Source organism: Lampetra fluviatilis, chromosome 36 (genome assembly GCF_964198595.1).
Source record: "Lampetra fluviatilis chromosome 36, kcLamFluv1.1, whole genome shotgun sequence".
In the NCBI taxonomy this organism is placed as follows: domain Eukaryota; kingdom Metazoa; phylum Chordata; class Hyperoartia; order Petromyzontiformes; family Petromyzontidae; genus Lampetra; species Lampetra fluviatilis.
Window position 1 is genome coordinate 10,186,751 of NC_136310.1, and position 14,244 is coordinate 10,200,994.

Genomic DNA, 14,244 nt, shown 5'->3' on the forward strand with positions numbered 1-14,244 from the left:
TGGATGGCGACTGCCTCCGACTGCCCAGCAGCAGCAGCAGCGTCCTTCACGAGCCTCCTCCACAGATACCGATCCTGATACCGCTGGTACGCGTCGTCAGCAAGTCCACTCAGCTCCACATCCTCCCGTACCTCATCTGCTCCATCTCTTCTCCAGCCCGTGTTGTGCCCGTTTAGCCCTTTCTATCTGCCTAAACAGAAGCTGTTTGGACAAGCTGTGGCTGGGAATGCGCGTTACATGACCCAGCCAATGCAGTCTGCCGGAGGAGCTCACTGATGGGAATGTGTCCAGATCTGGAAAGTCCTGGACACTTGCACTCACGAAAAAAGATCCCACGTATAGCCTGTAACAGGCTGTAGGGGCAAGTGCTGTTAGCGAGCACCGATAAAGGCCGATACAGCACACGAGGGGGTGGGTGGCCAACACCACGCCCGGCCGCCTTTGTCTCCCTAGTGGCGATGTTTACACATGGCACCAGGTGTTAATTTGAGGCTGAGTCGACCTAGGGGAGGCCCAGGAACCGGTTCAGATAATCGTCACCGGTGTTGGCCGTGAGCGGGAATCGAACCTGGGTCACCAGGTTCGTTCGGCAGCGTAGCGCTAACCGCTCCACTGCCGCTCCCGGCCTTCATAGGTGCTCGCCAACTCACACTGACTTCTCACACACACGCGCACACGGGCGTGTGTGTGTGTGCGTCAGAGCGAGAGCGTTGCTATGGCGACGAGTGATGTGACAGCGACGAGCATCGCGATTGAAGGGGCAGCTGAGTGGTGGCACCATCGCGAGGTCCGGGACCCGAGAACCGGGGGATCGGAATCAAGGACCGGAAAACGGTCTCGAACAAGAGCTGAGGAATGGACTCGAGAAGCAGGGGAGGCATAGAAGGAGCAGCGACCGGAGTCAAGGACCGTGGGGGACGCACTCACCGTGGAAGAAAATCAAAGCTGGAGGATGAGCAGGGAGACGACGAGAGCAGGGCAGCACAAGGAGGAGGTGAAGGAGGAGGTGGAGGAGGAGGTGGAGGAGGAGGTGGAGGAGGAGGTGGAGGAGGAGGTGAAGAGGAGCAGGAGACAGAGGGGAGGAGGGCGGCACAAGGGAGGGGGCATCAGAGACATCGTCGGGGGGGGGGGGGGGGCTCGAAAGGAAACAACAAAAGGGGCGTCATGGGAGATCGCGTGTGTGTGCCCTCGCGTATGCGTGCGTGTGCATGTGTGTGCATGTGTGCGTGCGTTTGTGTGCGTGCATGTGTATATGTGTGCGTGTGTAAGTGTGTGCGTGCGTTTGTGTGCGTGCGTGCGTTTGTGTGCATGCGTGTGTATGTGTGCGCGTGCGTGCGTGTGTGCGTGTGTATGTGTGTGCGTGTGTAAGTGTGTGCATGCGTTTGTGTGCGTGCGTTTGTGCACGTGCGTGTGTATGTGTGCGCATGTGTGTGTATGTGCGTGTGTGCGCATGTGTGTGTGTGTGCGTGTGTGAGCCTCCGGCTCCTCTCACCGTCGGCTGTGTCCGGCCGGAACGTGACCTTGGCCTCGAAGCGCTTGTAGGCGCCCTTCATGGCGGGGAGACTCACGTAGGCTCCGGCCCCCGGGGGGAAGTACGGACGGAGAACCTCTACGCACACACACAGAAAAAGATCCCCCGTGTAGCCCTAACAGATTGTTGGGGCAAGAACTGTAAGCGAGTAGCACCTGTGAAGGCCGGCACGGCGCTCGAGCGGGTGGGTGGGCAGCACCACGCCAGGTTGCCTTTGTCTCCCCAGCGCAAATGTTTACACACCGCACCAGGCGCTCATATGAGGCTGAATCCACCTAGTGGAGGCCCAGGACCGGTTCAGATCATCGTAACCATCGTTGGTCGCGAGTGGGAATCGAACTCGGGTCGCCGAGTGTGTGGCGCAGTGCACTGACCACGTCGCTATGGCTCCACCCAAACGTACAAAGGCAAAGATGCCCCATGTAGCCTTCGACAGGCTGTTGGGGCAAGTGCTGCTCGCGAGCACCTATAAAGGCCGACACGCCACACAAGGGGGTGTGTGGCCGGCACCACGCCCGGCCGCCTTTGTCTCCCCAGCGGTGATGTTTACACTCCGCATCAGGTACTCATTTCAGAATGAGTTGCCCTCGGGGAGACGCAGGACCGGTTCAGATCGTCGTCACTGGTGACACACACACACACACACAGACACACTCACACACACACTGACACACACACACTCACACACACACACACTCACACACACACACACACCACACACACACACCCACACTCACACACACACTGACACACACACACTCACACACACACACTCACACACACACACACACCACACACACACTCACACACACACACACACTCACACCCACACACACACTCACACCCACACACACACACTCACACACACACACTCACACACACACTCACACACTCACACACACAGACACACACACACACACACCACGTGCTTAGATCCACCCGGCCACCATCCCCTCGTGAACCAAGCGGGCAGCTCCAGGGTCCAGCTCGGCCCCCCGTGTGGCGGTGCTCCGCAAACCCAGAGGGCCGCCGCCGCCGGGGCCGCGTAGAGGCCACCGCGGCGGCCCCCTGTGGCCCTGCCCACCGAGCGAGGACGGCCCCTGCAGCGCGCGACCTCTCGCGGACGGCCCTCGGCACGGGCGCGGCGAGGAGGAGACGGCCGCCGCCCGCCCGGCCCCCTCGGCCCAGCTCCACGCCGACCTCGCCAACCGTCAGCCCTGACCCCATCCCACCACCCCTAGCAGCCTTCGCTTCCGACCTTCCCGCCTCGAACCCCCCACGACCCCCCGTGTCCTGCCCCTGGACCCCCACCCCCCGTGACTCCCGCCCCCCGTGACCCCCGCCCCCCGTGACCCCCGCGCCCCGGGAGCCGCACCGCGCACGACGAGCACGGCCTGCGCCACGGTGGCGCCGCGGCCGCCGTCCCCGCGGCAGGCGTAGGTGCCGCCGTCGTCGCGCCCCACGTGGCGGATCGTCAGCACGCCGCGCTCCACCGAGAAGTCGCTCGGGGGCGGCCCGTCCACCTGCAGGGCGCGGGGGAGGGGGGCAGGGGGGTGGAGAGACATCGGGGGACACGAGGTGAGGTGGGGAGGGGAGGGGAGGGGCGCACACACAGAGACACGAGGGGGCGGTGCTGAGGGGGTGAGAGGGGGGGTGCTGAGGGGGGTGCTGAGGGGGTGAGAGGGGGGACCTTGTTCCAGGAGAGCTGTGGTGCTGGCAGGCCGGACGCGTGGCACGTGAACGACGCCGTCCCTCCGGGCGCTATCACACGTGAACTCGGCATCACCGAGATCTGAGGCTCCACTGCACACACGGAGACAAAGATTCCCCGCAATCATTTGAGGCTGAGTCGACCTAGGGCGGGCCCAGGACCGGTTCAGACAATTGTCACCGGCGTTGATCGTGACGGGGGAATCGAACTCGAGTCGCCGGGTTTGTAGCGCAGCGCGCTGACCGCTACACTAACGCCACCACGCAGACTCACGCATACACACAGACTCACGCAGGCGCACACACACAAACTCACTCACGCACGTGTACACACACAGACTCACATACACGTACACGCAAACCCGCGCACACATACACACATAGACTCACGCACGCATAAACGCAGACTCACGCACGCGTACACACACAGACTCATGCATTCACAAAGACTCACGCACGCGTACACATACAGACTCACGCACGCGTACACACAGACTCATGCATTCACACAGACTCACGCACGCGTACACACACAGACTCACGCATTCACACAGACTCACAGAAGCGTACACACGCAGACTCACGCTCACGCGCGCGCGTACCCTGCACGTAGAGCTGCACGCGCGACTCCACGGAGCCGGCGGCGTTGGTGGCCGTGCAGCGGTAGATGCCGGCGTCCGAGGGTCGCGCCGTCTCCAGCAGGAGCAGCCCCCCGGCGAGCACGGCGTGCGGGGGCAGCGCCGCGTCCACGCGGTCCCAGCGCACCGCCGGCGGCGGCTCGCCCGGCGCGTGGCAGTCGAACTCGACGCGGGCGCCCACCGCCACGGTCTGCGCCGCGGTGCGCACCGAGATGCTCACCACCGGCAGCGCCGCGGACGACGAGGGCGACGATCCCCCTGCCAGCGCACCGCGCCGAGCGGCATTAGCGGAGCGGCGGTGGCGGCGTGGAGGGGCGGCGGGCGGAAGGCCCCGCGCCCTCCGGGAGCAATTGCCTCTCTCGAGCGGCGATGTTTACGCACCACGACTGGATTACTGATTTGAGGCTGAGTGGACCCTAGGGGAGGCCCAGCACCGGTTTGAATGTTCCGCACCGTTATTGGTGCGTGAGCTAACCGCTAACAAAGAGCAACCTGTAACAGACCGCAAGTGCTGTTAGCGAGCAGCACCTATGAAGGCCGGCACGGCACACGAGGGGGTGGGTGGCCAGCACCACGCCCGGCCGCCTTTGTCTCCCCAGCAGCGATGTTTACACACCACACGACGTACTCATTTGAGGCTGAGTGGACCTTACGGGAGGCCCAGGACCGGTTCAGATAATCGTCACTGGCGGTGTGGGCCGTGAGCGGGAATCGAACCCGGGTCGCCAGGTTCGTAGCGCAGCGCTGCGCTAACCGCTACGCCGCCACTTACACGCGCACCCAGACACGCTCACCCACACACGCGCCCCCAAACACGCACACACGCACACACGCACACACGCAGACATGCACACACGCGCACGCAGACACGCACACACACACACACGCAGACACACGCACACACGCACACAGTGATGCAGGCCGTTGGGGTAAGTGGGGTCAGCGAGTCGCGACTGCAAAGGCCGGCATGGGTTCCCGGGGGGTTGGAGCGGGGGGAGGGGGTGGCCGTACGAGGGGGGGGGGGACACAGAGTGGACGTGGGGGCACGGAAGGGTGATGGGTAGATGTGGGTGGAGGTGAGGGTGGAGGTGAGGGTTGTGGTGATGGTGGAGGTGATGGTGGAGGTGAGGGTGGAGGTGAGGGTGGAGGTGAGCGTGGAGGTGAGTGTGGAGGTGAGGGTGGAGGTGAGTGTGGAGGTGAGTGTGGAGGTGCGGGTTGCGGTGAGGGTGGAGGTGAGCGTGGAGGTGCGGGTTGTGGTGAGGCTTGCGGTGAGGGTGGAGGTGAGGGTGGGGTGAGGCTGGCCCCTCACCGTGCACGGAGAGCCGTGCGGAGTCGTGCCCCTCCCCGCCTGCGTTGCGGGCTCGGCACACGTACTCCCCCTCGTCCTCCTTGTGCAGGTCCTCCAGCCTGGCACGGCACACGCATAGCACACGTGTGTGCGCATGGTGCAGTGAGCGCGGGGTGTGGTGAGAGTCAGATGAGTCATGACTCCAATTGACCCGTGTGTGACCCCGTGTGTGACCCCGCATGTGACCCCATGGGACCCAGAGTGTGACGCCACGTGACCCTGTATAACTCCGAGTGTGACCTTGTACGCGACCCCACGTGACCCCGAGTGTGACCCCGTGCGTGAGCCCGAGTGTGACCCTGAGCGTAATCCCGTGTATGACCCCGAGTGTGACCCCGAGTGACCTCGCGTGTGACCCCAAGTGTGACCCCGAGTGTGTGACCCCAAGTGTGACCCCATGTGACCCCGAGTGTGACCCCGTGCGTGACCCCGTGCGTGACCCCGTGCGTCAACCCGAGCGTGACCCTGAGCGTAATCCCGTGTATGACCCCGAGTGTGACCCCGAGTGTGACCCCATGCGTGACCCTGCGCGTGACCCCCGCACGCCGTACCGGAGCGTGCCGTGCGACACGGTGTGCCGGGCCGGCAGGGCGGCGCCGCCGTGCCGCGTCCACTCCACGGTGTGGCCGGCCTCTCCGGTGACGCGGCACGAGAACTCCGCCACGGAACCGGGGGCCTTGACGGCCTCGCTCGGCGTCACCTTCACCGCCGGGGCCGCCGGGCCCGCCGGGACGATGGCTGTGCGCAGGCGGAGGGAGAGGGACGGCGGGAATGCACGTGAGTCGTCGGGATGGAACGCCACTGGGCCATCGCGACGTGGCCCACGCACGGCCACGCGCGCGTCACTCACGGACAACACCGGTGGCGGTTGTGGTGGTTGTGGTGGTTGTAGCGGTGGCTGTGGTGGTGGTGGTTGTGGTGGTTGTAGCGGTGGGGAGCGCTACGCTGCGCCACGAACCCGGCGACCCGAGCTCGATTGCCTCTCACAACCAACGCCTGTGACAATTATCTAAATCGGTCCTGGCACTCCCCTAGGTCGACTCAGCCTCAAATGAGTACCTGTTGCGGTGTGTAAACATCGCCACTGGGGAGACAAAGGCGGGCGGGCGTGGTTGCTGGCCACCCACCCCCTCGTGTGCCGTGCCGGGCCTTCATAGGTGTTCGCCAACAGCACTTGCCTCAACAGTCTGTTAAAGGCTACACGGGGGATCTTTGCCTTTGTTTATCGTGCGTGCCACTGCACGTGCGTGCGAGTCACTGTGCACTTGCCCCAACAATACGTTAAAGGCTACACGTCGCGGGATTGTGACCGGCGCGCGCTCTCGCTTTGCCGGTGGGGGGGGGGGGGGGGGGTGGCGAACCGCCGCGCTCACCGCCGCGGACGACCACGGTGGCGGAGGCCTCGCCGGCGCCGGCGCGGTTGGTGACGCGCACGCGGTACGCGCCGGCGTCGCCGGGGCCCGCCCGCTCCACGAGCAGCACGCCGTCGCGGCCCGCGCGCACGTGCGGCGCCAGCGGGCCGCCGTCGCGGGACCACGCCAGCCGCAGGGGCGGCGTGCCATGCGCCACGCACTGCACGCGCAGACGCTCGCCCTCCGCCACCTCCACGCGCGCGGGGAAGCACGTCGCGTAGGGGGGCACTGTGGGGGGGGGGGGGGGCACAGTTGGGAGGGAAATGTTACTTCGTGGCGGCGGCGGCTTTAATAGGCGCTCGCTAACAGCGCAGCCCGTGTGTGTGCGGTGAGGGTTGGTGGGTCACCGCACACAGACGTTGCCGTGAAACTCACTTCTACCCGTGGGCGTCGGGGAGGTGGAAGTCGGTACAGCAAGTCGCGTTTATTCCACCTGTATGCGGGGGGGGGGGGGTCAAGCGTTGCCCCTGCCCCCCCCCTCGCGCGATGCGTGGGGTCTACTCCTCGCACGTGAATAATAAACACGACGGCTCGTCGCCGTTCATCGGCTGAAAACATCTCACGAATAAAAAACCCAATGCGGCATGACCCCGAGTGTGACCCCGAGTGACCTCGCGCGCGGGGTCACGCAAGGGGGTCACACTCGGGGTCACACTCGGGGTCATACACGGGGTCACACGCGAGGTCACTCTGAGGTGGCTCTGCGGGGTTCCATGCATCGTGTGGGAGCACGGTGCCCGTGGGCGCCTCACCGGTCACGTCACGTCACGGTTAGGTCACGTGACGTCACGTCACGGTCATGTCACGTGACGGTCACGGTCACAGTCACGCCCCGTCACGCATCGCCGCTTCGCCGCGTCGCCACGCACCCTCCACCTCCAGCGAGACGAAGGCCTCGGCGTTGCCGTGCCGACTCGTGGCGTTGCAGATGTACTCGCCGCTGTCCTGCTGCCCCACGTTGGGGATCGTCAGCACGCCGCCCTCCACGCGGTGCTGCCACGGCAACGGCGAGCGCAGCTTGGACCACGTGATGACGGGAGAGCCGGAGCCTGCGCGCGCACGGAGAGAGCGTGGTGCGGTAGTGCACGGTGCGGTAGTGCACGATGTGGTAGTGCACAGTGTGGTAGTGCACGATGTGGTAGTTCACGGTGTGGTAGTGCACAGTGTGGTAGTGCACGGTGTGGTAGTGCACGGTGTGGGTGTGGTAGTGCACGATGGGGGTTTGGCAGTGCACGGTGTGGTAGTGCACAGTGTGGTAGTTCACGGTGTGGGTGTGGTAGTGCACGATGTGGTTGCGGCAGTGCACAGTGTGGTAGTGCACGCTGTGGTTGCGGCAGTGCACGTTGTGGTAGTGCACGGTGTGGGCACGAGCGCTACCGGTGACGGTGCAGCGCAGCGTGGCGGTGCCGCCGGCGGTGACGACGAGCGAGGGCTCCGGCAAGGAGATGAGCGGTGGGCCCTCCCCGCCCGGGCCCTCCACCACCACCTCCACGTGCTGCTCCGTGGAGCCGATGTCGTTGCGTGCGACGCAGGCGTACGTCCCCGCGTCGCGCGCACGCACCGACGTCAGCTGGGAACGACGGCGGCGGCGAGTCAGTGCCGTCCGCACGACTGTCTGTGTGACCGTCTGACTGTCTGACTGTCTGCATGACCGTCTGACCGTCTGACTGTCTGACTGACTGTCTGTCTGTATGACCGTCTGTCTGTATGAATGTCTGACTGACTGTCTGTCTGTATGACTGTCTGTCTGTATGCCCGTCTGACTGTCTGTATGACTGTCTGTATGACCGTCTGACTGTCTTACTGTCTGTATGACCGTCTGACTGTGTGTCTGTATGACCGTCTGTCTGTCTGTATGAACGTCTGACTGTCTGTATGACCGTCTGACTGTCTGTATGACTGTCTGACTGTCTGACTGTCTGTATGACCGTCTGACTGTCTGACTGTCTGTATGACCGTCTGACTGTGTGTCTGTATGACCGTCTGTCTGTCTGTATGAACGTCTGACTGTCTGTATGACTGTCTGACTGTCTGTATGACTGTCTGTTCATCTGACTGTCTGTATGACTGCTGCTCACTGCTGTTGCTGCCCACTGCTGCTCAATGCTGCTACAGCTGCTGCTACTGCTGCTGCTCACCGCTGCTGCTCACTGCTGCTACTGGCGCCCACCCCCCCTCCCCCGCGGCGCCCACCTGCAGCAGGGCGCTGCCCTCCGTGGGCGGCGCGTGGGGCAGGCCGTGCGGGCGCAGGTCGGCGATCCTCCAGTGCACGGAGGGCCGTGGGTGGCCCATGCCGGAGCACTCCAGGGTGAGTGTGGCGCCCGGGCGCACGCGCACCGGGCCCTTGGGGGTGATGACGATGCTCGGGGGACCTGGGGACGGCGGGGACGGTGAGGGCCGCTGCGTGCACGCGCGCGCGTGTGTTTCTGTGCGTGTGTGTGGGTGGCTACAGCACAACAAGTTGGCACAGTAGGGGGCACAGGTTGTTGTTGTGTGCATGTGTGTTTGTGAGTGTTTGTGTGTGTGTGTTTGTGTGCGTGTGTTTGTGTGCGTGCATGTGTGTTTGTGTGCGTGCATGTGTGTGTGGTTGTGTGTGCGTGCGGGCACCCTGCACGACGAGGGTGGCGGTGCTGCTGGTGACGCCGTAGGCGTTGGCCGCGTGGCACAGGAAGGTGCCCTGGTTGGCGTGCTGGGCCCGCACCACGCGCAGCTCCGAGCCGTCACCGCTCACCTGCACGTTCTCTGGGCGCAGCCACAACCACCACAACCGCGTCAACCACAACCACGACAACCACAACCACATCAACCACAACCACACCGAGACAACCACGACAACCACATCAACCACAACCACATCGCGACAACCACGACAATCACATCAACCACATCAACCACAACCACATCGCAACAACCACGACAAGCACATCAACCACGTCAACCACAGCCACGTCAACCACACCGAAACAATCACAACAACGAGCGGAGCACCGGGTGGCGAAAATACAGCGAGTTGGCACAGTAGGGGGCACAGGTGGTGCATCAGCCAGTCATCTCGGTCATCTCAGTCAGTCGACCCGTGGCACCTGCTGGGTCTGCCCCGTGACCTCCTGCCAGCGGGCATTCGACACTTCACGTGGCCTCAACGTGCCTGGCACCAGCGTCGTGGTGATGTGGTGTTTGTGTTGGTGGTGGTTGTGGTGGTGGTGTTTGTGATGGTGGTAGTGGTGTTTGTGTTTGTGTTGGTGGTGTTTGTGGTGGTGGTGGTACCCGGGAAGGGCTGCTCGTTGGTCGTTCTCCACTCGACGCTGACTGGCTGCGCCCCGCCCTGCACCTGGCAGGAGAACTGCACATTGTCGTTGTGCTGCACCGTCAGGCGGCTCGAAGGCTGCACCTTCACACGCGGGATCTCCTCGCCTGCACCGACACAACCACCACCACCACCATCAACACCACCACCACCACCACCAACAACACCAACATCAACAACACAAACAACACCACACGAGGGTGGCGCCGTCGTAGCTGACGAGGGGGTGTGTGAGTGTGTGTGTCAGCAGAGGAGGAGCGACGCTCACAACAACGAGCGGAGCGCCGGGTGGCTAAAGCACAGCAAGTTGGCACAGTAGGGGGCACAGGTGGTGCATCAGCCAGTCATCTCGGTCATCTCGGTCAGTCGACCCGTGGCACCTGCTGGGTCTGCCCCGTGACCTCCTGCCAGCGGGCGTTCGACACTTCACGTGGCCTCAAGGTGCACTTGGCCTGGTACAAGCGTCGTGGTGACGTCACCGCCACTTAGTGGCGAATGGCGGTTGTTGTTGTGAGTGAGTGTGTGAGTGTGAGTGAGTGTGAGTGAGTGTGTGAGTGTGTGTGAGTGAGTGTGAGTGAGTGTGTGAGTGAGTGAGTGTGAGTGAGTGAGTGTGAGTGAGTGTGTGAGTGTGTGAGTGTGTGTGAGTGTGAGTGAGTGAGTGTGAGTGAGTGTGTGAGTGTGTGTGAGTGTGAGTGAGTGTGAGTGAGTGTGTGAGTGTGAGTGAGTGTGAGTGAGTGAGTGTGAGTGAGTGTGTGAGTGTGAGTGAATGTGAGTGTGTGAGTGTGTGTGAGTGTGAGTGAGTGAGTGTGAGTGAGTGTGAGTGAGTGTGTGAGTGTGAGTGAGTGTGAGTGTGTGAGTGTGTGTGAGTGTGAGTGAGTGAGTGTGAGTGAGTGTGAGTGAGTGAGTGAGTGTGAGTGAGTGAGTGTGTGAGTGTGTGTGAGTGTGAGTGAGTGTGTGTGAGTGTGAGTGAGTGAGTGTGAGTGAGTGTGAGTGAGTGAGTGTGTGAGTGTGTGTGTGTGTGAGTGAGTGTGAGTGAGTGAGTGTGAGTGAGTGTGAGTGAGTGAGTGTGAGTGAGTGTGTGAGTGTGTTTGAGTGTGAGTGAGTGTGAGTGAGTGTGAGTGTGTGTGTGGGGGCCTCACGTCTGGACTGCTCCACGGAGGAGCCGGGCCCGCCCCCTGTGGGGCGCGACGCGGCGACGGTGACGGAGACGGTGGAGGAGGCGAGGGGCCGCCCGTGGGGGTCGAGCGCCGTGCAGGTGAAGTCGCCCGCGTCCTCCGCGGAGGCCCCCCCGATGTGCAGCACGCTGCCAGACACCTGCACGCGCGCGTGTACATGCACACACACATGCATATGTACGCACACGCACGTGTACGGACGCACACACACACAAGCACGTTTATGCACATCACTAACAACAACCGCTGTTCACCAGTAAGTGCCGGTGACGTTGCCACGGTGCTTGTACCAGGGTAGGTGCACTTTGCGGCTCGCTGACATAAGGTCACGGTACAGACCGAGGTGCCATGGTTTTTACTGAATGAGATGACTGGCAGATGCACCACCCACTCCCTCACTTACTCACCCACTCACTCACCCACCCAGTCACTCATTCACCCACCCACTCACTCACCCACTCAGTCACCCACTCACCCACCCAGTCACTCATTCACTCATCCAGTCACTCACCCACTCACTCACCTACTCACTCACCCACCCAGTCACTCATTCACCCACTCACTCACTCATTCACTCATTCTCACCCACACAGTCACTCATTCACCCACTCACCCACCTACTTACTCACCCACCCAGTCACCCATTCACCCACTCACTCACCCACTGACTAATTCACCCATTCACTCACCCACCCAGTCATTCATTCACCCACTCACCCACCCATTCACCCACCCACCCAGTCACTCATTCACCCACTCACCCACCCATTCACCCACTCACTCACCCACTGACTAATTCACCCACTCACTCACCTGCCCAGTCACTCATTCACCCACTCACCCACCCATTCACCCACCCACCCAGTCACTCATTCACCCACTCACCCACCCATTCACCCACCCACCCAGTCACTCATTCACCCACTCACCCACCCATTCACCCACCCACCCAGTCACTCATTCACCCACCCACTCACCCACCCACCCACCCGCTGGTTGCTGGCTAGCTGGCCATGCGCCCTCTCCCACGACACGCGTGCCTCCGTCTGTCCGTGCGCGGTGCAGCGCAGCGCCACCGAGCCCCCCAGCGGCACCGTCGCGGAGGGGGGGTCGATGCGCACCACGGGGGGGCGGCGCCCGGGCGACGTCGTGGGCGGGGGGCCGGGGGGGGGCAGCAGTGGCACCACCCCACCTGGTGAGAAGGGGGGTGGGGGGAAGTGAAGAGGTTGGGAGGGGGGGTGCGGACGGGAGGAAGGGGGGGGTTAGTGAGAGGTCGTTGATGCTTCATCACCGGAATCGGAATCTTTATTTATCGTGGAGAAAGATCCGATGAGATCCGGAGCTCTTTTTTTGTTCACGGATGTCCGGCAGGGACTCGGTCAGAACGAACAAAGAATAGAAAACAACGATAGGAGTGCAAAGTGTAGGGCAGGTAAGCAAATCACGAAGGCAGCCGCAAAACAACGGCACGACCCAGTCCCAGAGCCCACCAAGACAACACACACTCACAGCCCCTCTCAATACAACTGCACATTAAAGTTGTAACTTTTCCGATACACGGGTAAGGACGAAAGTTCACATTCGCGAATGCCATGTGCCCCGATCCTGTGCTCCTGCGATGGCGCATCGAGAGCCAATATCATGATCGTCGATCGCTCAGCGTGGAAGCATCGGTGCCGTGCTCGACACTCGTGCCCCGCAGCAAGAAGCACCTGGGTCCGATCCCTGATTCGGGCCCTCTGTCTCTGTCCGTTCTCTCTCGCCCTGTTCGATGTCGGCTTCTCCAGGGGCCCTGCCGTTCCCTCCGCCCAGAGCTTAACAAAGAAACCCACGAGCACTCGCGCAGAGTGGAACCGGTGTCGGCCAAAACCAACCTCCGCGAATGCTCAAAGATGGCCTGCGAATCACTCAAATGGGATCGCACAGCCGACCATCATGTGCAGGGGCAACGCCACGACACCCTCCGCTCGGATCGTTCGTCTCGCCGCACTTGCGCCGATGGCGCCGTCGGGGGGCGCTGGGGGGTGGAGGGGGGCACTCACCGGGCCGCACGGCCAGCTCTATCCTCGCCTCGGCCGCCCCGGCCGCGCTGGACGCCACGCAGACGTACGCGCCGGCGTGGGACGCGTGCACCGCCGGCAGCACCAGCGTCCCCACGCCCGTCACCTCCGTCAGCGCCTACGGGGCGGGGGGGGGGGAGGTCGGCACGGGGTCGCGTGGGGGAGGTGGCGGTGGGGGAGACGCAGGGGTCAGCTGTGGTCAACAGGGGGACGCACGCGGCGACAGGCGGGGTGAGCAGGGGTCTCGCGGGGTCCACGTCGCACGAACGGACCCACGCCACGCAAGCACAGCACCTCGGTGCTGTGGCAGCATGCGGCAGCATGCGGCAGCATGCGGTAGCATGCGGCAGCATGCAGTAGCATGCCTGCCGCACGCACGTCGCCGTGCACCTGCCCAAGGTGTCTTGTCACGGCGGCTTGCCAGCTCATGCAGCGCATGCGGCCACGGCCGGACGTTGCCCCCTAACCCCACCCCCCGCATGCAAAGCGGCGGCGGCGGCAGCGGGGTCGGCTGGGGGCCCCGGGCAGGGGTGCCGGGCCCATCGTTGCGGTAAAACGCGGAGGCGGCGGCCGCTCTCCGGGTTTTACCCGGCGCCGTACGGCAGGAGAGCCATCGCCACCGGCTGCGGTTAATCTGCGGACTCCCTTGCGGCTATTCCCGCGGCGTCGCACCCCGACGTCATGCGCGGTGTGACGCACGGCCTCGGGCACCGGCGCACATGGGGAGCGACACATTAACGAGAGCGCCGGGAAATTTTCCGGCGGAGAGGTCGTAGGACGGAATCGCGGCCCGGTGAGAGAGAGAGGGAGACAGTTTGCCGGCTGGCCGGCCCCGGAGTTGCCGATTCCCAGCGGAGGGGAGGGAGAGATGGAGCCGTGCATCGCCGCATGCCGTTCATTTTAGCAGCCACTGGGTTTTTGTCGCCGCTGCACGTGCCGGCACCGTCATCGAGATTTCGGAGAAATTGTGCCCCCACCCCCCAACCCCCCACCAAAAACCCCCCCAAACACCCCCCCAAACACCCCCCCACCCCCTGCAAATGCCCCTTTGCCCACTTGCCCC

The 14,244-nt window shown here is 63.3% G+C and overlaps 1 protein-coding gene across 6 annotated transcripts in view; it reads right to left on the reverse strand.

Moving 5' to 3' along the window:
* The window catches only part of HSPG2 (heparan sulfate proteoglycan 2), a 196,729-nt gene that overhangs the window by 12,610 nt on the left and 169,875 nt on the right, over positions 1-14,244 (reverse strand). For 5 of the 6 annotated variants that reach the window (XM_078873345.1, XM_078873343.1, XM_078873342.1 and 2 more), the window contains 16 exons: positions 13,164-13,299; positions 12,111-12,313; positions 11,086-11,260; positions 9,907-10,053; positions 9,247-9,381; positions 8,833-9,011; positions 8,017-8,209; positions 7,509-7,688; positions 6,601-6,867; positions 5,779-5,965; positions 5,189-5,286; positions 3,844-4,137; positions 3,222-3,334; positions 2,907-3,054; positions 1,493-1,609; positions 928-945 (listed from right to left, as the gene is read on the reverse strand). In XM_078873345.1, the coding sequence (XP_078729471.1) occupies positions 928-945; positions 1,493-1,609; positions 2,907-3,054; positions 3,222-3,334; positions 3,844-4,137; positions 5,189-5,286; positions 5,779-5,965; positions 6,601-6,867; positions 7,509-7,688; positions 8,017-8,209; positions 8,833-9,011; positions 9,247-9,381; positions 9,907-10,053; positions 11,086-11,260; positions 12,111-12,313; positions 13,164-13,299 (2,590 nt within the window). The remainder of the gene's footprint in view (positions 1-927; positions 946-1,492; positions 1,610-2,906; positions 3,055-3,221; positions 3,335-3,843; positions 4,138-5,188; positions 5,287-5,778; positions 5,966-6,600; positions 6,868-7,508; positions 7,689-8,016; positions 8,210-8,832; positions 9,012-9,246; positions 9,382-9,906; positions 10,054-11,085; positions 11,261-12,110; positions 12,314-13,163; positions 13,300-14,244) is intronic. The other variant, XM_078873347.1, reaches the window with a different exon arrangement.